The 22,125-nt window shown below is 57.4% G+C and overlaps 1 protein-coding gene across 1 annotated transcript; it reads left to right on the top strand.

The window, feature by feature from the left end:
* The first annotated feature begins 13,927 nt into the window (after nt 1–13,927).
* On the top strand, nt 13,928–15,412 carry CDK5R2 (cyclin dependent kinase 5 regulatory subunit 2). The gene has a single exon (XM_086897844.1). The coding sequence runs from the start codon at nt 14,078–14,080 to the stop codon at nt 15,038–15,040; it is 963 nt and encodes a 320-aa protein (XP_086753970.1). The 5' UTR covers nt 13,928–14,077; the 3' UTR covers nt 15,041–15,412.
* Nucleotides 15,413–22,125: the final 6,713 nt, after the last annotated feature.

Below are 22,125 nucleotides of genomic sequence, written 5' to 3'. Positions count from 1 at the left end.
CAGTGTCTTATCAGGAGCTCTGTTGGACTGTGAAGAGGAGCAGAGGGCATGTCCCATCCCCAGCATGGAGCAGCTCACTGCCTTGCCTCACCTGAGAACTCTTCCACCCAGGTAGGGTCTCAGACCCTTGGGCCAGTGCAGACACCTCTCCTGGGAGCATTTTCCAAAGAAGAGACCCTCATCCAAGCTCCTCAAACCATGCCTGGCAAGGCACACAACAGCCTCTGTCAGGATGGGCTGTGAATCTCTCCCATCCAGCGCTGCTACAGGCTTCTCCATCACCCAGGAAAGCCACAAATGGATGGCCAGCAAAGGCATACATACCCCAGCATCTGGTGAGGCTCTGGCATGCTCAGCCATAGCCTGGGCTCAGTGACAGCTGGGCTCAACCCAAAGTGCTGATTTGGCTGAATCCAGGCCAGGACAGTTCCTACACTTCCAGCAAATCAAGAGGCTGAGAGCAACACAGACTTGGGGATCTGATGGCAAAAGCAGCATCCCACAAGACCCCTGCTCCCTGCCCAGCTCCCACTTCTCATGGGGCCAGCCTGGCCTGAAGAGGAGTGGTGGGGTTGGTGTCTGGGAACTCCCTCGCTGTGGCTTCCCTCCTAATAAGGAGGGGATGACGCTATGTGTGCAAGCTGTTCCTAAGGGAGGAATGTCCTTTCTTCCCTTGCCATGTTGTGGCTGGCTAAGTACAGGCCTTCAGCTCAGCAGCCTCCTCCTGGCTTGCTGCTGTAAAGTGTACCTTCCACATCTGGCCTGAATGTTCCACAGCTGCTGGGCTTACCCTCTCTCTCTCTCCCCAGCCCATCTGGGCCTGGCATCACCAAGATAGTGAGGCCAGAAATACTGGGAGAGGCTGGGATGCACTGGGAGGGGATGGTGCTTCGTCTTCCACAGGGATGGGCTGGCACAGGGTTCTCTCCCACAGGTGGAGGAGGAATTTTGAGGCTGTCATATGGCTTAGACCACTATAGTGGACTTGCTTATATGGTTATAGTGCTTCTCCTGGTATAGCTGTAGGCTGTATACAGCTACAGGGGAACCCCTTTATACTCTGACAGGGATCACTGACCCAGGAGGCTGCCCACCTTCATGCAGACCCTTTCTCACCTCCCCCTGTGCAGCAACAGAGGAGGGGTTCCAGTTAAACAGTCCACGGTTTCATGCGGACACTTCCCCTGCCCCTCCCGCCCTCGGGACTGCCCCTTTGGCCGCATCTCCGCTGCCCAAGACTTTGATTTGCTGCCGTGATAAACGCCGGTGAAAATGGCACGGGCCGGGGTCATGCAAGCAGAGCCCCTGGCTGGCTGCCCCGCGGATGTGTTTCCAGTCTCTGCAGAGCCGTTTGTCCCTCGGGGGGTGCCAGGCCGTGTCTGCAGCCCGGCAGCAGCATCGGGAGCACGGAGAGCTGGCCCGGGCTGCCGTGTCCCTCCGTGGGCGCCTGGGGTGTGGGTACCGCGCACAGGTGTGCAGGCAGGTGCGTGTGCATCCACTGCCCTCTGCTGAGCAGCGCGGGCAGCTCAGCGGGGCCGAGCCGTGCGGGGCTGCTGGCACCGGGCAGCCACCGGCCACGGCCATTGGCAGCTTCGTCAGGGGCTGATTTTGCTATTTCTACCCCTCTCGTCTCTCACTGGGCGTTATTTTCTGACCTCAGATCCTTGGCTTTCAGCTCTTGTCCCCGTGCCACCCCCAGCCTTCCTTGCCATACCTTTCCTAGTTTCTCACCGAGCTTGGTCCCTCTCTACCCCTTTCCCATTATTTATTGGAGTGTATGTGCAATTATCCATCTAGTTTTTACTACCCCCGGCCTCAGGCAAGTAGATCCATCTGAATTAATATCCAGGAGCTGGGAGGCACAAAGGAGCTGCTGGTGGCAGCTGGAACTGTGGGACAGTGGTGTACCTGCCCAAGCCAGCCCTAGTGAGTGGTGATGCAGCTGCCTGCAGCAACCGTGCTCCACTCTGCCCTGCCCCAGACTTGTGGGGGACTTCTTCCCAGTCTTCACACCCAGCTCATACAGCAGTTGATTGCAACAAACCAATGGAGTCTGGCCAGGCATGGCCCCCTGAAGGATGCTAAGAAGGCAGAATTGTGTCAACAGGGCCAGATTCAGACTCTCTGCAACATCTCTACTTGTCTGAGGAGATACGATCACATGCTTTGATGCCTAGAGGGTCTCTGATGGGTCTAGGGTACATTTAGCTGCCAGATATATTGAGGAGGAGCTGCTCCCCCCTCCACATACTTTCTATTCCCTCACTGCCTCACTGTAAGCAGGCCACTTAATTCAAAGTCTGCAGAGGAAAGGAGCAGGAATCTCTGGTTATGTCTGCGCTGGTAAAACTAACAGTCCCAGGGCATTGCCAGGCACAGCACTGAGATTGTCCCCATGGCAATTTTTAGCACTGTCCTTTTATGATTTTGTCTTGGGCCAGCTTGCAGTGACCCAGACAATTTTTGCTCACAGTTTAGGAGTTAGCCTGGGTTGTGGACAATCCCAGCAGGATCCGGCACACAGGCTGTCCATTTGCAGGATGCATTTCACAGCCTGGAGGTGGGCTGGTCCACGACAGAGATCCCCTGTGACAGAGAGAATTCCCAAACTTAACTTAGTTTAGGGCTGTAGAGAATTCTTCTCAGAGAGACTAGGAATGGATACTTTGGAAATGCAGCCCCATTGCCCCTGACATGTCTGCTCCAGGCATTTGGAGGGGTCTCTGGGTAGAGGAGCTCTCAGGCCGGGGACAGAAGTGTGATTCTTTTCTGTAGGTATTGTGCATTCAGGGTTAGGATGAAGGTTAGGGAGAGTTTCAATTGCTGGACTGTGGGACTGCAGGCAAGGGAAGGGCTTGGGACAGAACCCGTTGGTGGGATGGGGTAGAAATTCATATATCCATGACACAGGAGACCCTCAGCCCATTTTCCTCTAAACCTGTCTCCCACATACATCAATAGCAACAAAATTTATTCACACATTCAATGAAACGTTAGAGTGACCCCAAAGGACTTCTACCCCTGGGTCTTTTCAGGCATCACTTGCCCTCTCCCACAGTGGCCACACAATACCAGCTGCATTTACACACCTGCTGAGCCTGAGGGGGGTGGTGAGGATGCACACACACGTGTTTGTGTGTGTGTGTGTGTTTGTGTGTAAATGCGTGTGTGTGCTCACATGTGTGTGTTTGTGTGTATAAATGTGTGTGTGTGCTCACATGTGTGTGTTTGTGTGTATAAATGTGTGTGTGTGTGCTCACATGTGTGTTTGTGTGTATAAATGTGTGTGTGTGCTCACATGTGTGTGTATAAAAGTGTGTGTGTGCTCACATGTGTGCGTGTGTATAAATGTCTGTCTGTGTGTGTGTGTGTATAAATGTGTGTGTGTGCTCACATGTGTGTTTGTGTGTATAAATGTGTGTGTGTGCTCATGTGTGTGTTTGTGTGTATAAATGTGTGTGTGTGCTCACATGTGTGTGTGTGTGTGTATAAATGTGTGTGTGTGCTCACATGTCTGTTTGTGTGTATAAATGTCTGTGTGTGTGTGTGTGCTCACATCACCACACAAGATGCCCCTGGCGTGCCACTTGCCTGTGTTTGCACTGCACTTGCCATGTGCGTTTTAGGGCACGTGTGGGATCTGGCAGCCCGATGCGGGTGCTTGGCGTGGGCAGGGGGTGTTTTGCTCAACACCTGCCTTTACCTACGGCTGCGGTTTTGATGCAGAGAAAGACGGGCTTTTGATGTCTGCATGCGCGTGCTCTGCGGGTGTTTCACACACCCTGCGTGCAGCCCGCGTGGAGGGCTGTTTGCACATGCATGTGTGTGTGCACGTGTGTCAAGTGTGAGATCAGTGTCTCAGCTGGCCGCCACTCCTGCTGGAATCCCTGCCTCCCAGGCCGTGTTATAGATGAATACACTTGAAAGCATTTTTTCCCCCTTAGCCATCAGATTTCACTGGGAGAAGAAAAGGAACTGGGCACTTTATCTTCATTAGCAGCTGGGAGCCTCTTGGGGCAGCTTTAGTCCGGGTGATGCTCCCTCCGCCCCTGCTCTTATCCCCTGTCCTCACTCATTAGCCCTTTCCAGAGGGCAAAGGAGCTGGCTGGCAGGGACCTGCGGCTTTGCTGTGTCTCTGTTCCTGCTGACCACCATGTCCCCCAGCCCTATGGCCTCCTCCAGCTGCCCCTAGGTAGCAGGGCTGGGAGGGAAGGGGAGAAATCCTTTTCCTTATCTGCCCTGGGAGACCCCAGAATCATTTCAGACTCCAAGAAGCTCCTTCAGTTGCAAGCTGCTGCCACCTCTGGACTTGGAATGGGCTTAGGCCAGCACTGGCTTAAGGTCTGGAGCAACTGGGGACTGGTATGGTGGTGGCTCCGTGGCCAAGCCCCCATGGGAATAGCTGCAGCTGGGTTAAGGACAGCCCTTCCCTTCTGGAGCTGCTCATCAGTGGGAAGCAGTCATGCCTGCATCCATTAATACTCAGTAACCATGACAACTGCTGTGGAGCTGTCATCCTGTCCCCAGGCCAGCCACCACGGGGTTCCTCTCAGAAAGGGTCTCAGGACAGCGGCTTTCCTTGAATCACTGCTGTGTGTGAGGTGCCCTGTGGGACTGCACATTGCCCCACTGCCGAGGGCTGGGACATCTGGGGGGGACACAGCACCGTTCCCTGCAGCGTGCCAGGGCATTCCTAGGCAGGGCCAGGGGTGCTGCTGACAGGAATGGGGCAGGATGCTGGGGCTGCCACGGGGGAGCACAGGAGCAGAGAGAGTGGCTGCTCCCCTCTTGCAAGCCCAGATGCTAGGGTTTCAGTGAGACAGAGAGGCAGGGGTGTTGGGGGCAGACTGCCTTAGGTAACATTCCTTCCCACTTAAAAGAAGCCATAAATCACTCATTCTTTATTAAAAGCTCTGCCTGACCGGGAGAGAAATGTCAGGAGCATAAATCAACTCTACTGCTCCCTTGCAAGGGTCCTGGCTTGCCAAGGACTGCTCCCTCCGCTGTCCCCAGGTAGAACACAGCATGGCCACACAATTTATACCTAGCCCCATGGACAAGGGTTGGGGATGCAGGTCAGGGGCTAATGATGTGAGCTGCTGAAAACCTAGGCTTTCTGGGCCAATCCTTACCTGGGGAGTTGTAAGGAATAAAAGCGGGGTCTATCCAGGGAGCATGGGCCCAAGTCCTTCGCTTCCCCCTGCTTCTCAGGGACACAGGGGGAGCTGGGCACTGCCCTGGCCCTCTGGATGCAGGGATGCTACAGAGGTGCTCATGTAGCTGTGGGCAGAGAGCAGCCTCTCCTGGAGCCACCAGGAAGGAGACCCCCTTCTCCTTCTACCTTCCTGGCAGTGAGAAGGGCTGGCCTTCCCCAAACACGCAGCCTTTGCTTAGGAACTGAAAGGTGACAGCTGAAGCCTCTGATAGCCTGCAGTTTTGCCCCAAAAGATGGGGACTAGCCCCATTTTGCTGTTCCTTGCCCACCCCTGCAGCAGACCTGGGGGATGGGGAGTTCAGCAGGTAGGAAAACACCCCTTCCAAAGCCCAAGGGCAAGCTGTATGGGACAAGGTGCCCATGCCTGCCTCCTGCCTGCATAAGGCCAGGCAGGGGGGTAAAGGTAGGCAAGAACCCGAGCAGGAGGAGGACTCACACACTGTTAAAGCATCTGTGGGCACTGAGGTAGTCGCTCTTGCTTCTCCATCTCCTGTTTTTCCAGTTAGATGTGTGGCTTAATATAGCAGCACTTATGTTGTAAAACATCACTCATAAAACAGAGAGGATGTGCTGTGTGGGAGCGTGTGCAAGCCAATCCCCAGCTGCTTTTTGATGTTGGCCTGGAAATTGCAGCGTCTTGGCAACGGCTGCTCGCTGAGGTTAGTGTGCAGCAGGGCCAAACCTGCCCCGGGTGCAAACCTGCAGTGATCTCTGGATGAGCTTGAAGGGTTTCCATCCATTCCAGGTTCTCTGTCCAGAGTACAAGGGATGGGAGCTACTGGGGGGTGCTGGGGCCCATATGTGCATACCCCTGCAGATCTCAGCCCATGCCTGGTGCCATGGGAGCCTTTCCTTGGTGAGGAGGAGCAGCAGGTATGGCTAAATCTGGAGCCCAAGGGATGGGCAGCAACCAGCAGCAAGTACCCATTGGCACTGCCAGCACTGACTGGGGATGCTGAGGAGGCAGCCGTGCATGCTGATTGTTTCTGCTGTGCTGGTGGGAGGAATCGCTGTCTTGGCTGCTCCCAACAGCACCGGCCTTTCTCAAATGACTTCCCCCAGAGGGGGAGAAGGCTGATAAAGGAAGCTGGTGGGGCAAAATCAGACCAGGCTCAAGTAGTTTGCACACAGCCAAGCTTCGGCATGTGGGAAGGCTGAACACTGGGGGCTTCAACCTGCATGGAGGCAAGGGTTTGACTCTGCGGGGTAGCACCAGGCTGGACCAGGCAGCCAAGGATAGCTCATCTTCTTATCTCAGCCCAGGCCTCAGCTGGAGAAGGAACGGGCTGTGAGGGGAAAGAAAAGATGAGGGGGAAGGAGCTGAGATCTTTTTGCTTGGGAACTTGCCAGGACTCTTCCTTCAAAGGGAAGGAAGTCCTAAGCGCAGGGCCACGGGCTTTCATCAACCACTTGCTGCAAACCCGGAACCCCATGGGGCTGTTTACCCTGGCACAGGAGAGCCTGTAAAATGCAGCCCTGATCTGGCCTAAAGAACACGGCTTTCCTCCCTGCAGCAAGCCCAGCAGCAGGGCTGTGACAGCTCTCCAGAGCCGTGCTCAGTCCCCACACAGCCCTGGAGCAGCTGAGGGTCATCAGGGCACTTGGGGTCCCATCTCAGCTACTCACAAACCTGAAAGCAGGTCCCAGCCTAAGGGTGAGGGGACATGGACAGCTCTGGGAGCTTGTCACCACGGCTGGCTGGCACCCCCAAAGGGTCAGACCTGTTAACTGTGTCTCTCAGCTGGGCTGACCCAAGGTGCCCTGGAGTTTCCCACGTTCCCTCCGGCCTGCCACCCATCATATTTTGCATTTCTCCCTCTATCTTATCTCCCTGCCAGCTCACCCCTTTGCAGCTGGTGTCTTGTTTTCCCTCTGCCCTGTCCCTTGCTCCTTGGCCTCACCTGCTCCAGCTCCAGGCCAGTTCCCATGCCGAAGGGCCTCGAGGCAGGTTTCTGATAAGGACCAGACCAAACAAGAACCTTTTGTGCCATGCTGAGCTCATCCCCAGGAGCTGGGAGAAGACCTGGCCTGGGCAGGGCAAAGAACAATGTACAGAGAGACAGAGTGGTTCAGTGCCTTCATGTGGTGTCAGACATGCAGCATGATCCTGCTTCAGTTTCCCAACATCTTTGAAAATCTTTCCTCTGCCCTGCTCAAAGAAGCTTACGTCTCCGGAGCAGGGAGGGAAAAGGGCCCATGACGTGGGCTGGACTGGGGAGGGAGGGCACATGTCCTGCTGAGAGATGCTGTCAGTGCTGAGCCCTGTGTGCACAGCGGGCCTGGCAGCCAGCAAGTGCAAGGAATAAAATTCTCCCCCCTCCCGACCCGCTGCCGGGTTAATATTCCCTCTAACGACAGACGGCTCCTTTTATCCTCTCTCGCACTCCCGCCAGTGATTTAATCTTGGAACAAGCTATGATTATTTCCTGTACAGCTGCCTCCCTTGCTTCCACCGCAGACCAGGCTTGACAGCATCCCACCAGGCAAGGAGCAGACTCTCCTCCAGGGCCCCAGTCTAGCCATGACCGAGGGCAGACAAACCCTCTCCAGCCCTCTGCCTTCCCGGTCCAGCACTGGGGGTGCCCTGGAAAGAGGAGAGACAGACAGTGATGGGAACCCTTTGTGGGACTGGCAAGCATTAGGGGAGAAAGGAAGGAATGGTGGATTGCACATGGAAGGAGGTGGATTGCTTGACATGGGGGTCTTCCAGGTCCAGCTTCATGAGGCAGGTCTAGGGCTGTGAGAGGAGTCTGGTGGGTGCTAAGCTATCTTTGGGAATTATCAGGGTATCATCACAGAAACAATTACCCCTGAACCCCTCAAAGCTAAGACGGCTGGATTTCAGGCTGTCAGTCCTTGGCACAGGGCTGCTGAGGACTGGCAAATGCAGGTTCTTCTCCCAGAGGTCCTCGCTGTGCTTTTGATCTCGCAGGGTGGAAGTGTTTGAGCAGGTTCACCTCAAGCACAGGGCCACAGGGCACACAGCCTGGAATTCTCTATCACTGGTCACAGCAGAGCTGATGGCATGGCCAACAGCAGCTCCAGAGGGTCAGGGGATCCTTGGGGACCCACACACAACTGGAATGGGCAAGATACACTTTACATGAAGAGCTTGGCAGGATCTGGGACTCACCCCATCCTCCTCCAAGCCCTGTAAAATCGTGAGGCCAGAAGAGCACTGAGGACAACCTCCCGAGTCCCCTTGTGTTGCTGTTTGGGAGAAGGCTTCCAAAAACTGTGTCAATATCCACTGTCTTCCTGCAGGCAGGCAATTACTGCTGGGCAAGTGGGACTAATGGGGGCCAGCACTTGTCACCAGAGCATAGGCACATGACACATCCTTCACGTGTGCATTACCTGGAGGGCTGGGGAAAGCCAGAGCCCCTCCTTGCCAGGGTAGGGAAAAGAAGCTGGCCAGGGCCACCCCAGCGGCAGCAAAACGTGGGGTGCAGCTCCACCTGGTGGACAGCCAGCCCCCCCAAATGTCACCCGGTCCCTTTGGCCACCACACGGAGACAAGGAACCACAGGAGCTTATGGCTCTGCCTTCCCAGTCACCATCGGGAAACAGAGCCAGGGGATGCAGCCTCGTCCCAGCACTTGGGAATGCTGAGGCAGCGTTGACCTGTGGATGCACACACTGCTGCAAGTATGCAGCTGCACCTGCCCATGCACACAGCCTGGGCAGAGAGCACCAGGAGAGCTGGTGCAGAGCCAGCTGTGCCCCCACGACCTGCCCTTCACGTACCGAGTGTCCCATGTGCCTGCAGGAGAGCTTTAATAAAGGCAGCCGCCTGCCTGCCAGACGGAAGCAATCCCGAGGACTGGGTTGTTCAGCTCCTCCCAGCCAGGGAGGTGTGGGAACAACTTTTACCGAGAAACCAGGGGTCCTGGGCTCAACACCCGGCATCTGCATGATCCTGGATAAATCTTTGCTGACCACCAAGGAGGATACTTGCACGGATGCTTTCCTTGCCCCATGCTTCCCTTTGGCCTCTTCCCTCAGGATTCTCTGCAAACACAGCCTCCTGTGGCATCCCTTCCATCCCAGCACGGAATCCTCGTCCCTCCATCCACAGCCGTTTCACTGCCAGGAGGCTCCAGAGATGCTCGGAGCTTCTGGCGGGTTGGGAGGTGCTGGTTCTTCGCAGGTGAGACAGCAGGAAGGAATCACCGTCACCAAATAGGCAACCAGACTCTTTCCCTCAGAGCCGTGGAATGTTCCCACGGCTACGCCAGTGCCCCTGACAGCCCGTATCCCCACAGCGGAGGGAGACAAGGAATCAGGGCGATGGGCCGGGCACACAGCCGCTGGAGACACATGCCGGAGCCGGGGAGGGGACCCGAGCAGCGCTGGAGCAGCGGCGGGGCGGCTGCCGGGAGAGGGCAGCACAGCCCCGGCCGGCCGGGCACCCCCGAGCCCCCCGGAGCCGCCCCCGAGCTCCGCCTCACCCTTTCGGGGGCTCCAGAGCAGAGACCGCCGCCACCTCCCCGTGCTGGGCTGGCAGGGGGTCTCTGATGGAGCCTGGCTTGGTTGCAGAGAGGATAATTGGCCCTTCATCAACCTCTATCACCCCGCGGCTATGTGGATTTTCTCCTGCCGCAAGACTTTACAGATGTGCTGGCAGGCATTTAAGCAGCCCATGGCGATACCTGGTACTTCCCCGTTGTTCCTTCCTATTCCACCCAGCGCTTAGAGGTTCTTCCCTGAGGGGTTTAGTGGCAGCGGTCCTGTGAGGGATGCGGGAGGGAAGCATCGCTTCGGTGGCAATCAATCCACATGCTCACCTCTATGTCGGCAAGGACCGCCTTGCCTCCCCCACCAGCAGCCCAGTCCTAAAACCCATCTCTCTGCCCACAGGTTAAAAAGCAGAGATGTGTTTTCATGTGGATTCAAGCCCGCCTCTGCCTCGCACGTTTTCCACCCAGAAAAGCTGCATTTCTCCAGCTCTCTGAGCCATTCCCATCACCACGGTTCAGCAAATGGCTGGACAAAAATAGCTTCTCTCCAGGGCCTGCAACAGGGCTGCCCGACTTGGCTGTGCTCTGCTTCACTCCACTGTGTAATCCAGGGCCGATTGTGGAGCAGGGGCTGCACAAGCTCCTCCAGCCACCGGGGGTAGGCACTGCTCCCCACCCCGAGCCACACTAAGCAGGCATTGCAGGGTAAACCTTGGTGGACCCACAGCTGTCACCCCCTGCCCTTGAGGGCTGGGATGGGGACAGGAGACAGGTGGAAGGTAATAAGGAATGGAAAAGGGAACTGGCTGGGGTATCCAGAAGCACAAGCCGGTTCCCCTCCCTGGGTACTGCAGACTTCCTGCCAGGTCCTCTGTGGCTTCCCAGCCCCTCCTAGCACAGGCAGGACTTCAGCTGGAAGCTGTCTGCTGTGTGACCTGGGGAGGGGGAGCATCAGGGCTGTCAGACCCGCTCACTGAGAGATGTACTGAGACTCAGCTCCGTCTCCATGGGTAAAGCAGTGCAGGAGCTGGCTGGCCAGCTGCTGCCAGGGAGACAGTCTTTTCCCTGCCTGCCTTTGCCAGTACAGACAGACCACAGCACAGCAAGTGAGCTATTAAAGAACAGCTCTAGCCAGCCAGCAAACACATGCTCATTCATCATTCTGGAGCAGGCAGGGGGACGTGCCAACTGCTTTAAGCCAGGACCCATCACAAAGCCCGTGCCCAATAGCTCAGTAGCCTGGAAGATGTCTAGGGGGCCCTGGACCCTCCAAAATGCCTTTTATGTCATGGGGGTGCTGGGAGAGCTGCCCTGCCCCAGGCTGAGAGCCCGTGCATTTCTGAGCCAGAGCCCCAGCATGGGAACATTATGCCAGAGGCAGTTTGGAGGGGATGCGACAGTTGGCATGAGCTTGCCTGAGCTGCCCCCACATTCCCACCTGAAGCAGGCAGACAGAGCTGCACAGCTCTATGTGCTGGGAGGCTCAGGTCAGCCTGAGCAGAGCGAGAGACTGCCAGGCACCTGCAGGGAACTGTGTGGATCCTGCAGGTCAGTGATAGCTCTCTCAGAGACTTTTTACAGTATTGCCTACAGTACTGGTTTTATACCAGCTTCTCTCTCCTGGTGCTGCTGTCTTCCCACCTGTCTCCATCCCTAGAGCCCAGGCAGCTATGCTGGGAACCAGAGTGCTCCAGCTTCCCATCTGGAACACCCCTGATTCAGGACAGCCCCTGCTGTCATTCCTGCATATCATTGTCTGCCAGCCTCAGGGCTTGAGCCTGAAGAATAAAACTAGAGAGTGGGGAAAAGATCTACCCCCTTTCACATGGAAGTGCAGCTGCCTCCCATGTAAGCTGCAAAGCTGCTTCTTCCTGCTGTTCTTGTGGGGCTTGGGTAATTCCATAGTGCTTGCAGGAAGCTCTTGCCACTGTCAGCAATGCTGTCTTGGAGAAGGACTAGGAGCCTGCTGACCTCCTCTACCCCAGAGCTGCTGCCGCAGCAGGACACAAGCTGCAAGCAAGAATGGAATAACGCCCTGGAGCTCTTCTGCTCTCATAGCTGAGGCCTTGAGCTGCATTACTAAACAGCCCTGAGCTGGATTTTTAAAGAGGCTTCAGCCAAATGTCCCCTCCTGGGATTGGTAGGAGGTGCATGCACACCGAGCAGAGTGGTGCAGGAGCCACAAGCCCAGCCAGGGCTGGGGAACTCTCTGGCCTCTGCTGTGAAGTCCAGCTCATCACTGCCAAATAGGAATAGCCTTTATGAATGAGTTCTGGGAAGCCAGTTTGGGAGAGCTCACAGAACGTGGGGGAGGCTCTGTGTGAAGTGATCTGAGAGCAATTTTACTTCAACAGGAGTAGGCAGTACGCAGAAAGGTCTCTGCTTCCTCACCTGAGAAATTCAGCTGTGGGTTTCTGATGAGACCATGTGTACACATCACGTACATTCACATTAAGAAAATCCTTAAATACACAGAGAGCAAAGACAACAAGGTCCTTCCTATCCCCTCCCTAGGGCTCCTCCATCTTCTTGGCTAGGTTGAAACCAGCTATGTATATCTAAAGGTGCTGACTTATTTGTCATCAGGAACCTTGTCCTGACTTTCTTCCTGTGTGTTTATACCCCTTTACCAAATCCTTGTGGTTACTTCAGCCCAGCATAAGCTGGCCTTGAGTAGGTAATGCTGGCCCAGATCCACTTTGATTCTGGTCACTCCTAAAGCAAACCTCTGCATCTGAGGGTCTGTGTGTACACGTGTCTGTTCTTTGCAGATGCCACTGCAGGGATGGCGGCTGGCCACAGTGCAGGATATGTGAAAATGAGACTTGGCTCTTCTTCCCTGCCATGGCCCAGAGGGGATAGCCTCTCCCCTGCTCCCAGAGAGGCAGGTCAGCCCCAAGCATCGGGGGAGGCAGTCTAAAAGCCTGAAACATGGCTCCGAGTCTGCGCTTTCTTTGCAAACACCTCCAGCATCAGCAGTGCAGGAGGAAGTGGGGAGGGGAGAGGGTGGGCTGGTTTAGCTCCTCCCAGCTGATAATTCATTACCGCCTGTTAGCCTGGATCCATCCGGCAGCAGCTACATCCTGGCAGTGACATGTGTTCATTTCACACATAAAATGCTGTATCAAAATGCATCCTTGAGACACAGTCCCTGGAGCCTTTTTCAGCTGCCTCTCCCAGTGCTTCACTTGTGGGAGCAGTCCCTGCAATTGGGACGTTTTGCTCTTAATGGATGCCTGGCACCCATTGTAGAAATCAGAAATACAATCTTCCTGCATGAAGCAGAGAGGCAGCAACATCTATGGCGTGCTCTGATCCATAGAGGGGGAGGCAGCATCTATGCTCATGCATGTGGCTGCTTTATTGCACACCATTTACAATGATGCAGAAGAGCAGCATCTCTTCCCTCCCCTCCTTCCCCGTGGGTCTGGAGCTTTGGGTAGCAGAGTTGCCTTGGGAACATGGAGGTGTTTCTCCTGTTTCTCTGAGGTCCCTGACTTCAGCCTGATGCTGGTGACCGTCAGCGTGGTGGTAAATCTCCCTTCCACAGCAGAGTGGGAAGAGGCAAGGTGGGTGAAGGACCCCACACTTGCCCAGCAAGTCATGGGAGTGCTCCCCCACGGCACTTTCTCTCTGCCTGTGGAGCCATGCCCAGAGTTGAGTTCGTTCTCAGGACAGGTGAGGCCACCAAGCCTAAACCCTTCATGTTGGCTGGTGAGTCTCAGCCAGCCTTGCACCCACCCCAAGCCTTCTCCAGCTGAGCGCCCGTTCTTTTTCATCCTCACGCCTCCTCAGCCTTTCCTCCAGCATTTTCAAAGGCTCTTCTTCCCCACCGTGTACCCCTAGCACCCCTGGGCCAGGGGGCTCTGCTGGTCTGGGAAGGCTCATCCCTCTCCTTGTAGGTAAGAAAACAGAGCCGGCCTTGGCAAGAGCAGCCGAGCTCAGAAGCCCTCCCTAGACCCTTCCCGTGTCCCCTGTCCTCTGGGCTCGCCCCCACGTCCCCCATACAAAGGGCTGGGGGGCTTTGACGGCATCGCAGGTCCCAGCCCGTCCGCCCTGGCGGGGGCACCGAAGAAACCCCGCACGGCTGAAGGTCACGCCGGGGCGGCGGCCGCCGGGCAAAGCCTCGGCGCGCTCTCCCCCCTCGGCACCCGGCGGCGAGGGGCGGGCGCAGCGGGCCCCGGTGCGGCGGCGATTGGCTGCGGGCGGGGAGGCGGGGAGCGGCGGGGGAGCGGCGGGGCCGCGGCTGGCTGCAGCGGCGGGCGCGGAGCCCAGAGCGGGCGCGGCGGAGCATCCTCGGGCACCGCGGCCCCGGTGCGGGCCGCCTCCCCCGCAGCTCCCGGCCTCATATGGGCGGTGCCGGCGCCCCGGCCCCCGCACGCCCGTCCCGCTCGGCGTTAGCATGGGCACGGTGCTCTCCCTCTCCCCCGCCGCCTCCTCGGGCAAGGGCGGCGGCGGCGGGGGGCTGCTGGCGGAGAAGGCGCCGGGAAGGGTGCCGGGCAAGGGCGAGAGCCGGCTGAAGCGCCCCGGCGTGCTCATCTCGGCGCTCACCTGGAAGCGGCTGGTGGCCGCCTCGGCCAAGAAGAAGAAGAGCACCAAGAAGGTGACGCCGAAGCCCGGCGGCGGGGCCCCGGGGGGGGCCCCGGGCCAGCCCGACCCTCTGGTGGTGCAGCGCAACCGCGAGAACTTGCGCAAGTCGGTGGTGGGACCGGCCGACGGCGCCAAGCAGGGCCCGCTGGCCGTGCCGGTGCCCACGGTGCCCTCGGCGCCGCAGGAGCTGCACCCGGGCTCCGGCGGGGGAAAGCCGCCTCCGCCACCACCGCCGGCCAGCAGCCGCCCCCCGGGCTCTCCGCGCCGCGTGGTGGTGCAGGCGTCCACCGGAGAGCTGCTGCGCTGCTTGGGGGACTTCGTGTGCCGCCGCTGCTACCGCCTGAAGGAGCTGAGCCCCGGCGAACTCATCTCGTGGTTTCGCAGCGTGGACCGCTCGCTGCTGCTGCAGGGCTGGCAGGACCAGGGCTTCATCACCCCGGCCAACCTGGTGTTCGTCTATCTGCTGTGCCGGGAAGCGCTGCGGGGCGAAGACATCGGGAGCCAGGCCGAGCTGCAGGCCGCCTTCCTCACCTGCCTCTATCTCGCCTACTCCTACATGGGCAACGAGATCTCCTACCCGCTCAAGCCCTTCCTGGTGGAGGGAGACAAGGGGCGCTTCTGGGAGCGCTGCCTGGGCATCATCCAGCGCCTCAGCGCCAAGATGCTGCGAATCAACGCGGACCCGCACTACTTCACGCAACTCTTCCAGGACCTCAAGAGCGAGGGCGAGGGCGGAGACGGGTCCAAGCACTGGACGATCAGCCTGGACCGCTAGGGAGGTACCAGGCCCCCGGCGCCGGGGGCGGAAGGGGCCGCGCACCGAGGGGCGGGGGAGGCGAAGGACTCTCGGATTCCCCCCCCTGCCCCCGCATCCTCCTCGCCTTCCCCCTTCCCCAGCCGTCAGTTCCACGGAGACGCTGCTTGGACCCTCCCTGCTCCGGATCCGGCTGCCCTCCTCCCCCGCCTCCGACCCCAGCTGGGGGCTGCGCTCCGGAACAGCGAGGCGGCGGTGAAGACCGGGGAGGGGGAGTGGTGCCCTCCCACCTTCGCTAAGGGGGGGAGGGAGAGGCTGCGGAGGAGCGGAGGCTCCTGGATGCGTTTTCTCTAGAAAAAAAGGGGTGAAAAAATGGATGTGGGGGCAGGAGGGCTCGGGGGTGGGGGGGGTGGGGGTGGATTTTGGGGTGCGGCGGGTGCCCCAGGTAGAGGGTGCATGTGAACGAGTCCCCCTGCGCGGGCAGGGCCGCCCCGCACCTCCGCAGCGCTCCCGGTGCTGTCCGTGGTGCTGGATCTGCCGCGCCTGAGCAGACAAAGGCGGGGATTGCGGGCAAGGCTGGGGGGGTTTCTGTGTCGTGGGCGATGCCCTCCCCCCACCACCCCAGCCCACGTGTTGTATATGGCCCCCCCCAGCATGGGCGACTCTGCCCCTCACCCCGCGGGAGCCGCCCGTATCCCCCTTTGTTCGAGCCGCTGGGGGGGCGCCCACGCCCCTCCCCGCCGGTAAATCCCCCCGGTGTGCCCCCCGAAACGGGAGGTGATGCCTCCCCCACTTTGGCTTGCTGCGGGAAGAGGGGTCTGTGCCAGAGGAGGCCTAGGGTGCCCAAACGGAGGGGGCCTGCTGGGGGTGGGGGTGGGGGGGGCTCCTCTCCTCTTGCTTTGCTTCACTGGAGAATAAAGAGGTGGCCTGGATGGGCCTGGTGGTGGCTCCTGGACTTGCTGAGCTGTGGGGTGCAAGGGCAATTGGGGTAGCACCCTAAGCTCCTGGTCATGACCCACTCCTCCCCAAGAGGGATGGGGGGGGCCTGGTTCCCAAAGGGGGTTATACTCCCTATTGTGAGTTTGGGGTCAAATTTTCACCCCTCTTTGTGCCCAAGGCCAGTCCTGGTCCACCTAAGTGTCTCTTGGACCCTTGTGAGCTCTCCTGGCCTTCTCTATACCAAATGGAAATTCCTAAAGCCTGTCTGTCACACTGAATTTAAACAGGATGCCACAGTTCATGTCACCTCCGTTTCGTTTTGTTTTTTTTTTTTTTTAATTTAGCTTTATTTTTCATGAAGCTATGCTCTCCCTCACCTCCTTCCTCCCCACCTCTGCTCTGCAGGGCTGGGCTCCCTTTTCCTGGCAGCAGCAGGCTGTGGGAGCTGTGTTGCTATCCCTGTTACCAGCCCTGTGCTTCTGCAGACCTCCAGGGAGAGGGGTGTAGAATGAGAAAGCTTAGTCTTTTTTTAAAACTGGTTGCTATGCTTCAGGGTACTGAATTTGCCAGGACTTCTTTAGCAGAAGCTGCCACACATGCTCTCTGGTAGGGGTCTGCATCCAGTGCTTCCCAGCCCCCTGAGCCAGGCATTCGGGCTCCCCTCCACCGGGAAGAGCTGTGCTGGCTCTGCAGGTCATGGAGGGTAAGCTGGATTCTCTCTACCTTTGTGTGCATCAGCAGAGCTGCTAATTAGGCCCAATCTGGCTCATTCAGGCAAAGCTGTGCTGCCAGGAAGACAGCACAGATGTCCCTGTGACTGGGGCTGACCTGGCAGGGTGCTGTGCAAGGCTTTTCCTTGGCTGTGTAAACCCAACGAGACCAATGCTGCTCCCGTCCTCCCTCTCCTAACGGATGCTCTTGTCTGTGCCTTTAGTTTGACATTCTTGTGACCTTGTGGTGAGCTGTCTGGGCCACAAGGCATCCACTACACACCCCAACTTTGGCTGTATCCACATCTTGTCATGAGAAAGGGAACTTTGGCTTAAACTGGTGGAATTGGAGCCTGATAGCTCCTATGGGGCTGCTGGGAAAGCCCTGGCTCTCCTGTATCAGTGTTTTGCAGAGAGGGAAACTGAGGCGCAGTGAGATGAATACAGCAAGGTGTATCAGCAATAGAGCTGTGCTGCATCACAGGGTAACACCTGAGCCATCAGTACTAGCTGTTTCCACCCTGAGCCATGGTGTTTGTCCAGTGATCTCTGTTCCCAGCTGTAGGGCTTTATGGAGTCTCCTCCCCAGAGCTGAACAACCTCCCAGCACTGGAGGATTTTCCCACCCTACCGATCTCCTTAGATACACTCACAGGGTTATTCCAGCTTCAAGCCCCAGCCTTTTGAAATGCTTCCAGCTGCAGTGAGGCCATGTCCTTCCCCTCCTCCCTTGTGTTTCATTGATTAAGAGTCCTAGGCCTCACTGGGGGATTTAGGAAGAGCTAATTGCAGACTGGTAATTGAAGACAGCTTGGAGTCTCTGGAAATGTCAAGGAATGAGAGAGGAGCTTAGATGCTCCCATGCATTTAAATATACATCATTGTCTCAGCCAGAGCCTCACTGGAGGGAGGGAGACATGTCTGCTTTTTCCCTCCCCCAGAGGAACTTGTAGAGCTGCTGGGGCGAGTGAGGCAGGGGTAGCACTAATCTTCCCTTGTCTGGGAGTTTTCTACTCCCCCCAGGGCAAAGGAGATATGAAAGAACACAAGCAGGGCTGGGTACTGAGGGTGAGAATCTCAGGCAGGCTAGGGAAACTTGGTTTTTCCCTTTTTAAAACTGTGATTTGACATGCCAGACTCCTGTGTTGCTCCATGATTGATGGCCTGGACTCAGGAGGCAGCTATTGTAAAGCAGTAAGGGCAATGGATAGAGCTCGTCTGCAAACTTGTGATCCCTGCAGCCACCAGTGCTCCCTGAGGAGCAGTGAGGGACTGAGACCCTCTCAGGAGGGGCTGGGCAGCCCCCTGTGCTACCAGCCACAGGGCCCAGCAGTGTCTGGGATTGCAGGGATGGGAGGATTCACATTGGGTTTGGGACTTGCTAGAGTAACAGGACCAAATCAGTGATCAGTCACCGCAGGGATCTAGGTGAGGGATCCCAGTGCTTTCCTACTTTGAAATTCCTCCAGCAGCAACACATCTCCTTTCCATGCCTCACAGTGGGTTCAGCCCCTCCTGCCCCAAGGAGGTCTCTTCTCAGGACAAAGCTCCCTTATCTTCCTTCCCAAAGGTGCACGGGGCTCTTAGATGTACCCTGGGTGGCAGTGGATCCCAAGGATGCATAGTCACCTGTGAAAAAGGGAGTTCCTGCCTGGAGTCATGGAAAAAAGCTCTATGGGACTTTCCTTGCCTGACTGCTCTGTCTGTGGAGCAAACTCCATGGGCTAGATGAGCTGGCCATGGCACTGGGGCATGGAGAGGTGATAGGCAGCTGGAGCCTGGCAAGCCATACCTCTTCCTGTCAGACAAACAGCAGGAAAGCTGTGGTTTTGCTATTAAGAGTTGTCATCGTCCCCCAGAGTGACTTGGAGATGCTCCATGGGAGGAAAATGTTCTGGATGATGTGGGCCCAGCACCTGCATGGCTGGTGAAGGACCTGCCTTGGCCCAGCTTTCTGCGCAAGCCTCTCCTCATTTGCCCGCAAGGATGATGGATAACACGTTCCTCGAGGCAGATGGAAGTGGGAGGTCTCTTTTCTGCCTCTGTGGGAGCTGCTCAAACACTGACTCCACTGCAGCTTTGGGCTGCAATTTTGCAGTTTTGCTACTGTGTTGAAATGGAGATGGCTCATGGCTGCTGGTCGCCTCCCTGCTCCATGGCACTTCAGTCACAGCTGCTAATGGGGCGCCTGTGGGGGAGCACGTGGCCAAAATGAGCCAGGGAGATGGCAGCAAATGGCTGAGAGAGTATGACAGGTTCCAGTCTAAATTGGCTGATGAGTTATTTGTTCTCCAGGAGGGGCAGGATGCTTCCACAGGGTCTCATCTGATGGACAACACATCCAGGTTGGGTGGAAACCTGCAAGAGCTCTGCCTGTGCCTAGGGTGGCCCAGTGGCAGGCATGAGGCTGAGGGAGGTGGGATGGCAAACAGTTTGGCTCCCACTGTAGCCAAAGCATGGCCTGTGGCCTTGCCTGGCTGACGTGTTTGGGAATGAAGAGCACAGACTGGGAACAGCTCAGTGCCAGGAAGCTGAGGCAAGCGAGGAAGGGGAATTGGTTACCTTAGAGCCCTGCTGTGATGGTTAATCCTTCTGCCACAAAGCCTGGAAAAACAGAAGGCTGGGGCTGCCTAGTCTGGGTCATTACCTCCAGCTCACTTAGAGCTGAGCGTGGAGGTATCCCTCTGCTGTCCCTGGCCTGTCTCACAGTCCTTCATCACTTCTGAGGACTTAGCTCCTTATAGGACAGCCAGGCAGAACCAAACTGTGACCCAGGGCAGATGTGGGGAGTCTGCCCCAGGGAGTGAGTGTCCCCTGGGCTGGAACGGGGACTGCTCCCTCATCAGAAGTCCTGCATTAGAGCATAATCTGGCATTAGCACATTAATCCAGTCCTCCTGCTACTCAGCTCCTGCCCTCAGCAAAGTCCACAGCAAGGTCTCAGTGTACAGCTGGGCAGCAGTGGCACCAGGACACTCTCCCTGGCCACCCCTGATGGGAACCAGAGAGCTGGTGGCAGCAGGGACAAGGTTTGGGTTTATGGTGGCAGTACAGCTCCAGCCCTCAGCACACTGCCAGGGGAGAAAGCATCTTTTGGAAGCATCACCTTTGCTTCCTTGGAGGTTCCTCACATGGGGTTTTGGATCCTGGCTGCCTGCACCTGCAGGCTCTGGCTGAGCCACACTAAGTCATGAAGCACTTTGCAGGGAGCCAGGCCAAAAGAAGGTGGTGTCTGGAGAGAGGATGTGAGTCAGCAGCTTGGGGCTAGGGGGCTGAGGAGCCAGTGCAGCTGGGATGAGGAGAGAAGGAAATAGGTGGGAATTGGGAGCGCTGGAGAGGGTGCAGGAGTGGGCAGGGAGGCAGACTGTGCATGTGCCCCCACCGCAGACATGGCCTGGCTGTACTGCAAAGGCTCTTCCCAGCATGAGATATTAAGCAAGTGGCAACATGACTTCACTAAAATAGCAGATAAACTAATCCATTCTCTCTCTGATCCATTATGGGGTTGGAGGGATCCCCCTGTCATGCTGGCAAGAGGCTGAGGTCAGGGCAGCCCTCTTGCCAGCTGAGCAAAGCCAGATACAAAGATACGTTTGTTTTTTGTTTTTTTTTTTGTTTTTTGTTTTTTTTAGTAGGAAAAAGAAAATCCTTCTTCTTTTAATCACAGGGCAGCAGAAGAAGCTGCCAGGCCATGTGCTCTGCTCCCTTAGTCTTCCCAGCACAGGCTGAAGCCCTTTAGGACAGTGTTTCCCATCTCACCCTACACAGGGCACTCAAGGACTCTCCACAGGTAGGTTGGAAGCCCATGGGTGCCCTGAGTGCAGCTGTCAGCCACATAAAATTGGCTCCCCACCAGCTGGTGCTCCCCACTGCCAGACACAGTGCTCCCCCATCTGCCCCCCTGGGCCGGGCACCCCTGCTCAGGGCCAGGGATGATGTTCCATGGGGAGCTGTGCCGGGTTCGGCCCTGCTTGCCCATTGGCAGGATTTTGCTGCAGTCTGCTCCGAGCCGGTGGTTTTAGTGACTGAAGAAACCTGCAGAAAGCAGCGCTGCTGGTGCACTGGGTCAGCTAGGGCTCTGGGGAGGGGGGAGGCCGGCTTGGGTGAAGGTGGTGCTCTGTCCAGCCCTCCGATAAGCTCAGCGTGCGGTAAGGGGAGGTGGCTCCCAGTGGGGCCCGGGGACGGGAGCATCTCGAGTTGCCATGGTGACACCGCCTGCATCCTCAGGCAGGCAAGAGCATCGCTGGTGCAGTACCGCACGGGTGTCCCACCCTCCCCCCGCCGCTCCCTTCCTGGCTGCCGTCCCCGGGGAGCGCAGGGCTGGTGCCCGGCGTTTGGCGATGCACCCTGGGGACAGAGCGGTGGGACTGTGCCAGGCGAGCTCCGAGCAGAGCGAAGCGAGCCGCCAGCCTGTTGCGCTGGGTGTGGACGGCGGTCCTCCCTCTCACAAAAAGGTAAGTCCCCCTTTTCCCTGGCACGTCCCGCCTCCAATCCAACAGGGATCCGGGTTGCAAGGTCGGGCGTGAGGCGGGGGCTGGACTCACCTGGGCTTCCCTGGTGCAGACACTGGCAGAGGGACGGGAAAGGGAGGAGCTATTAGTGACCCACATCCCTTAATCCGTGTCCTGCCCTGCGTCACGCAGTTACCCAAGCCCTGGAGCAGGCTCCCCCGGCGAGGGCACAGCCCTCTGCCCCGTCTCTGAGGGAGCCGGTTGTGGCCATTTCCCCCATTTTGTCCTTGCAAAGCGAAACTTGGGGGCAGGGGACGTCCCCAGCCTATCTTGGTGCTGGTTGTGTGGGGGTAACTACTCCTTTTAGCCTTCACTTAACCTCCTGCCGTCCCTAGGAACATTCAGAAACCCTGGAGGTAGGGATGGCCCCCCACCCAGTCCCTGCAACTCCTTTTGCTCTCATGGATTCGCCACTAGCAGCATCAGGCTCCCACACTTCACAGCCTGAGCCCTCCCCAGAGGACACACTGACATCAGATCCCACTCCCTTAAGCTGATTAGGGCAGTAAGGATGCGTTGGAGCAGATGCCACCAAGGCTATGAGAATGACCAGGCCCTGGAGGGATGCAGAAGGGGCAGCATGGAGCCCCCCAGATCTGGGAATTGCTGTGATCTAGGGCATGGAGGGAGAGGAGGTGGGGGCTGACCACACCTTCCATGGGCTGGGTAGTTGCATGAATCTCCCTACACAGTCAGTTTGATCCCTGTTGCAAGCCTGGGAGCCTGGAAATGGCATATGTGGCTTCCCTGAAGGGGTGTCTCAAGTAACCCAAAGGTTTCCAGCTCTGCCCTATCTCTTGGGGATTGTAAGAACCAGAGGTGATGCCTGGAGAAAAGATGGTGCAGACAAAGGCCACATCCTTCCCACCCCAGCCCTGAAGGTCTTCTGTCTCAGATAGGAGAGGATTTTTCCTCACCAGGTCCCTTCAGACAGGAGAGGACACAGG

The sequence above is a fragment of the Cyanistes caeruleus genome, chromosome 7 (assembly GCF_971803275.1).
Source record: "Cyanistes caeruleus chromosome 7, bCyaCae1.hap1.1, whole genome shotgun sequence".
NCBI lineage: Eukaryota > Metazoa > Chordata > Aves > Passeriformes > Paridae > Cyanistes > Cyanistes caeruleus.
Note: the sequence above shows the minus strand (reverse complement) of the source record. Positions and strands in the feature narration are given on the sequence as shown.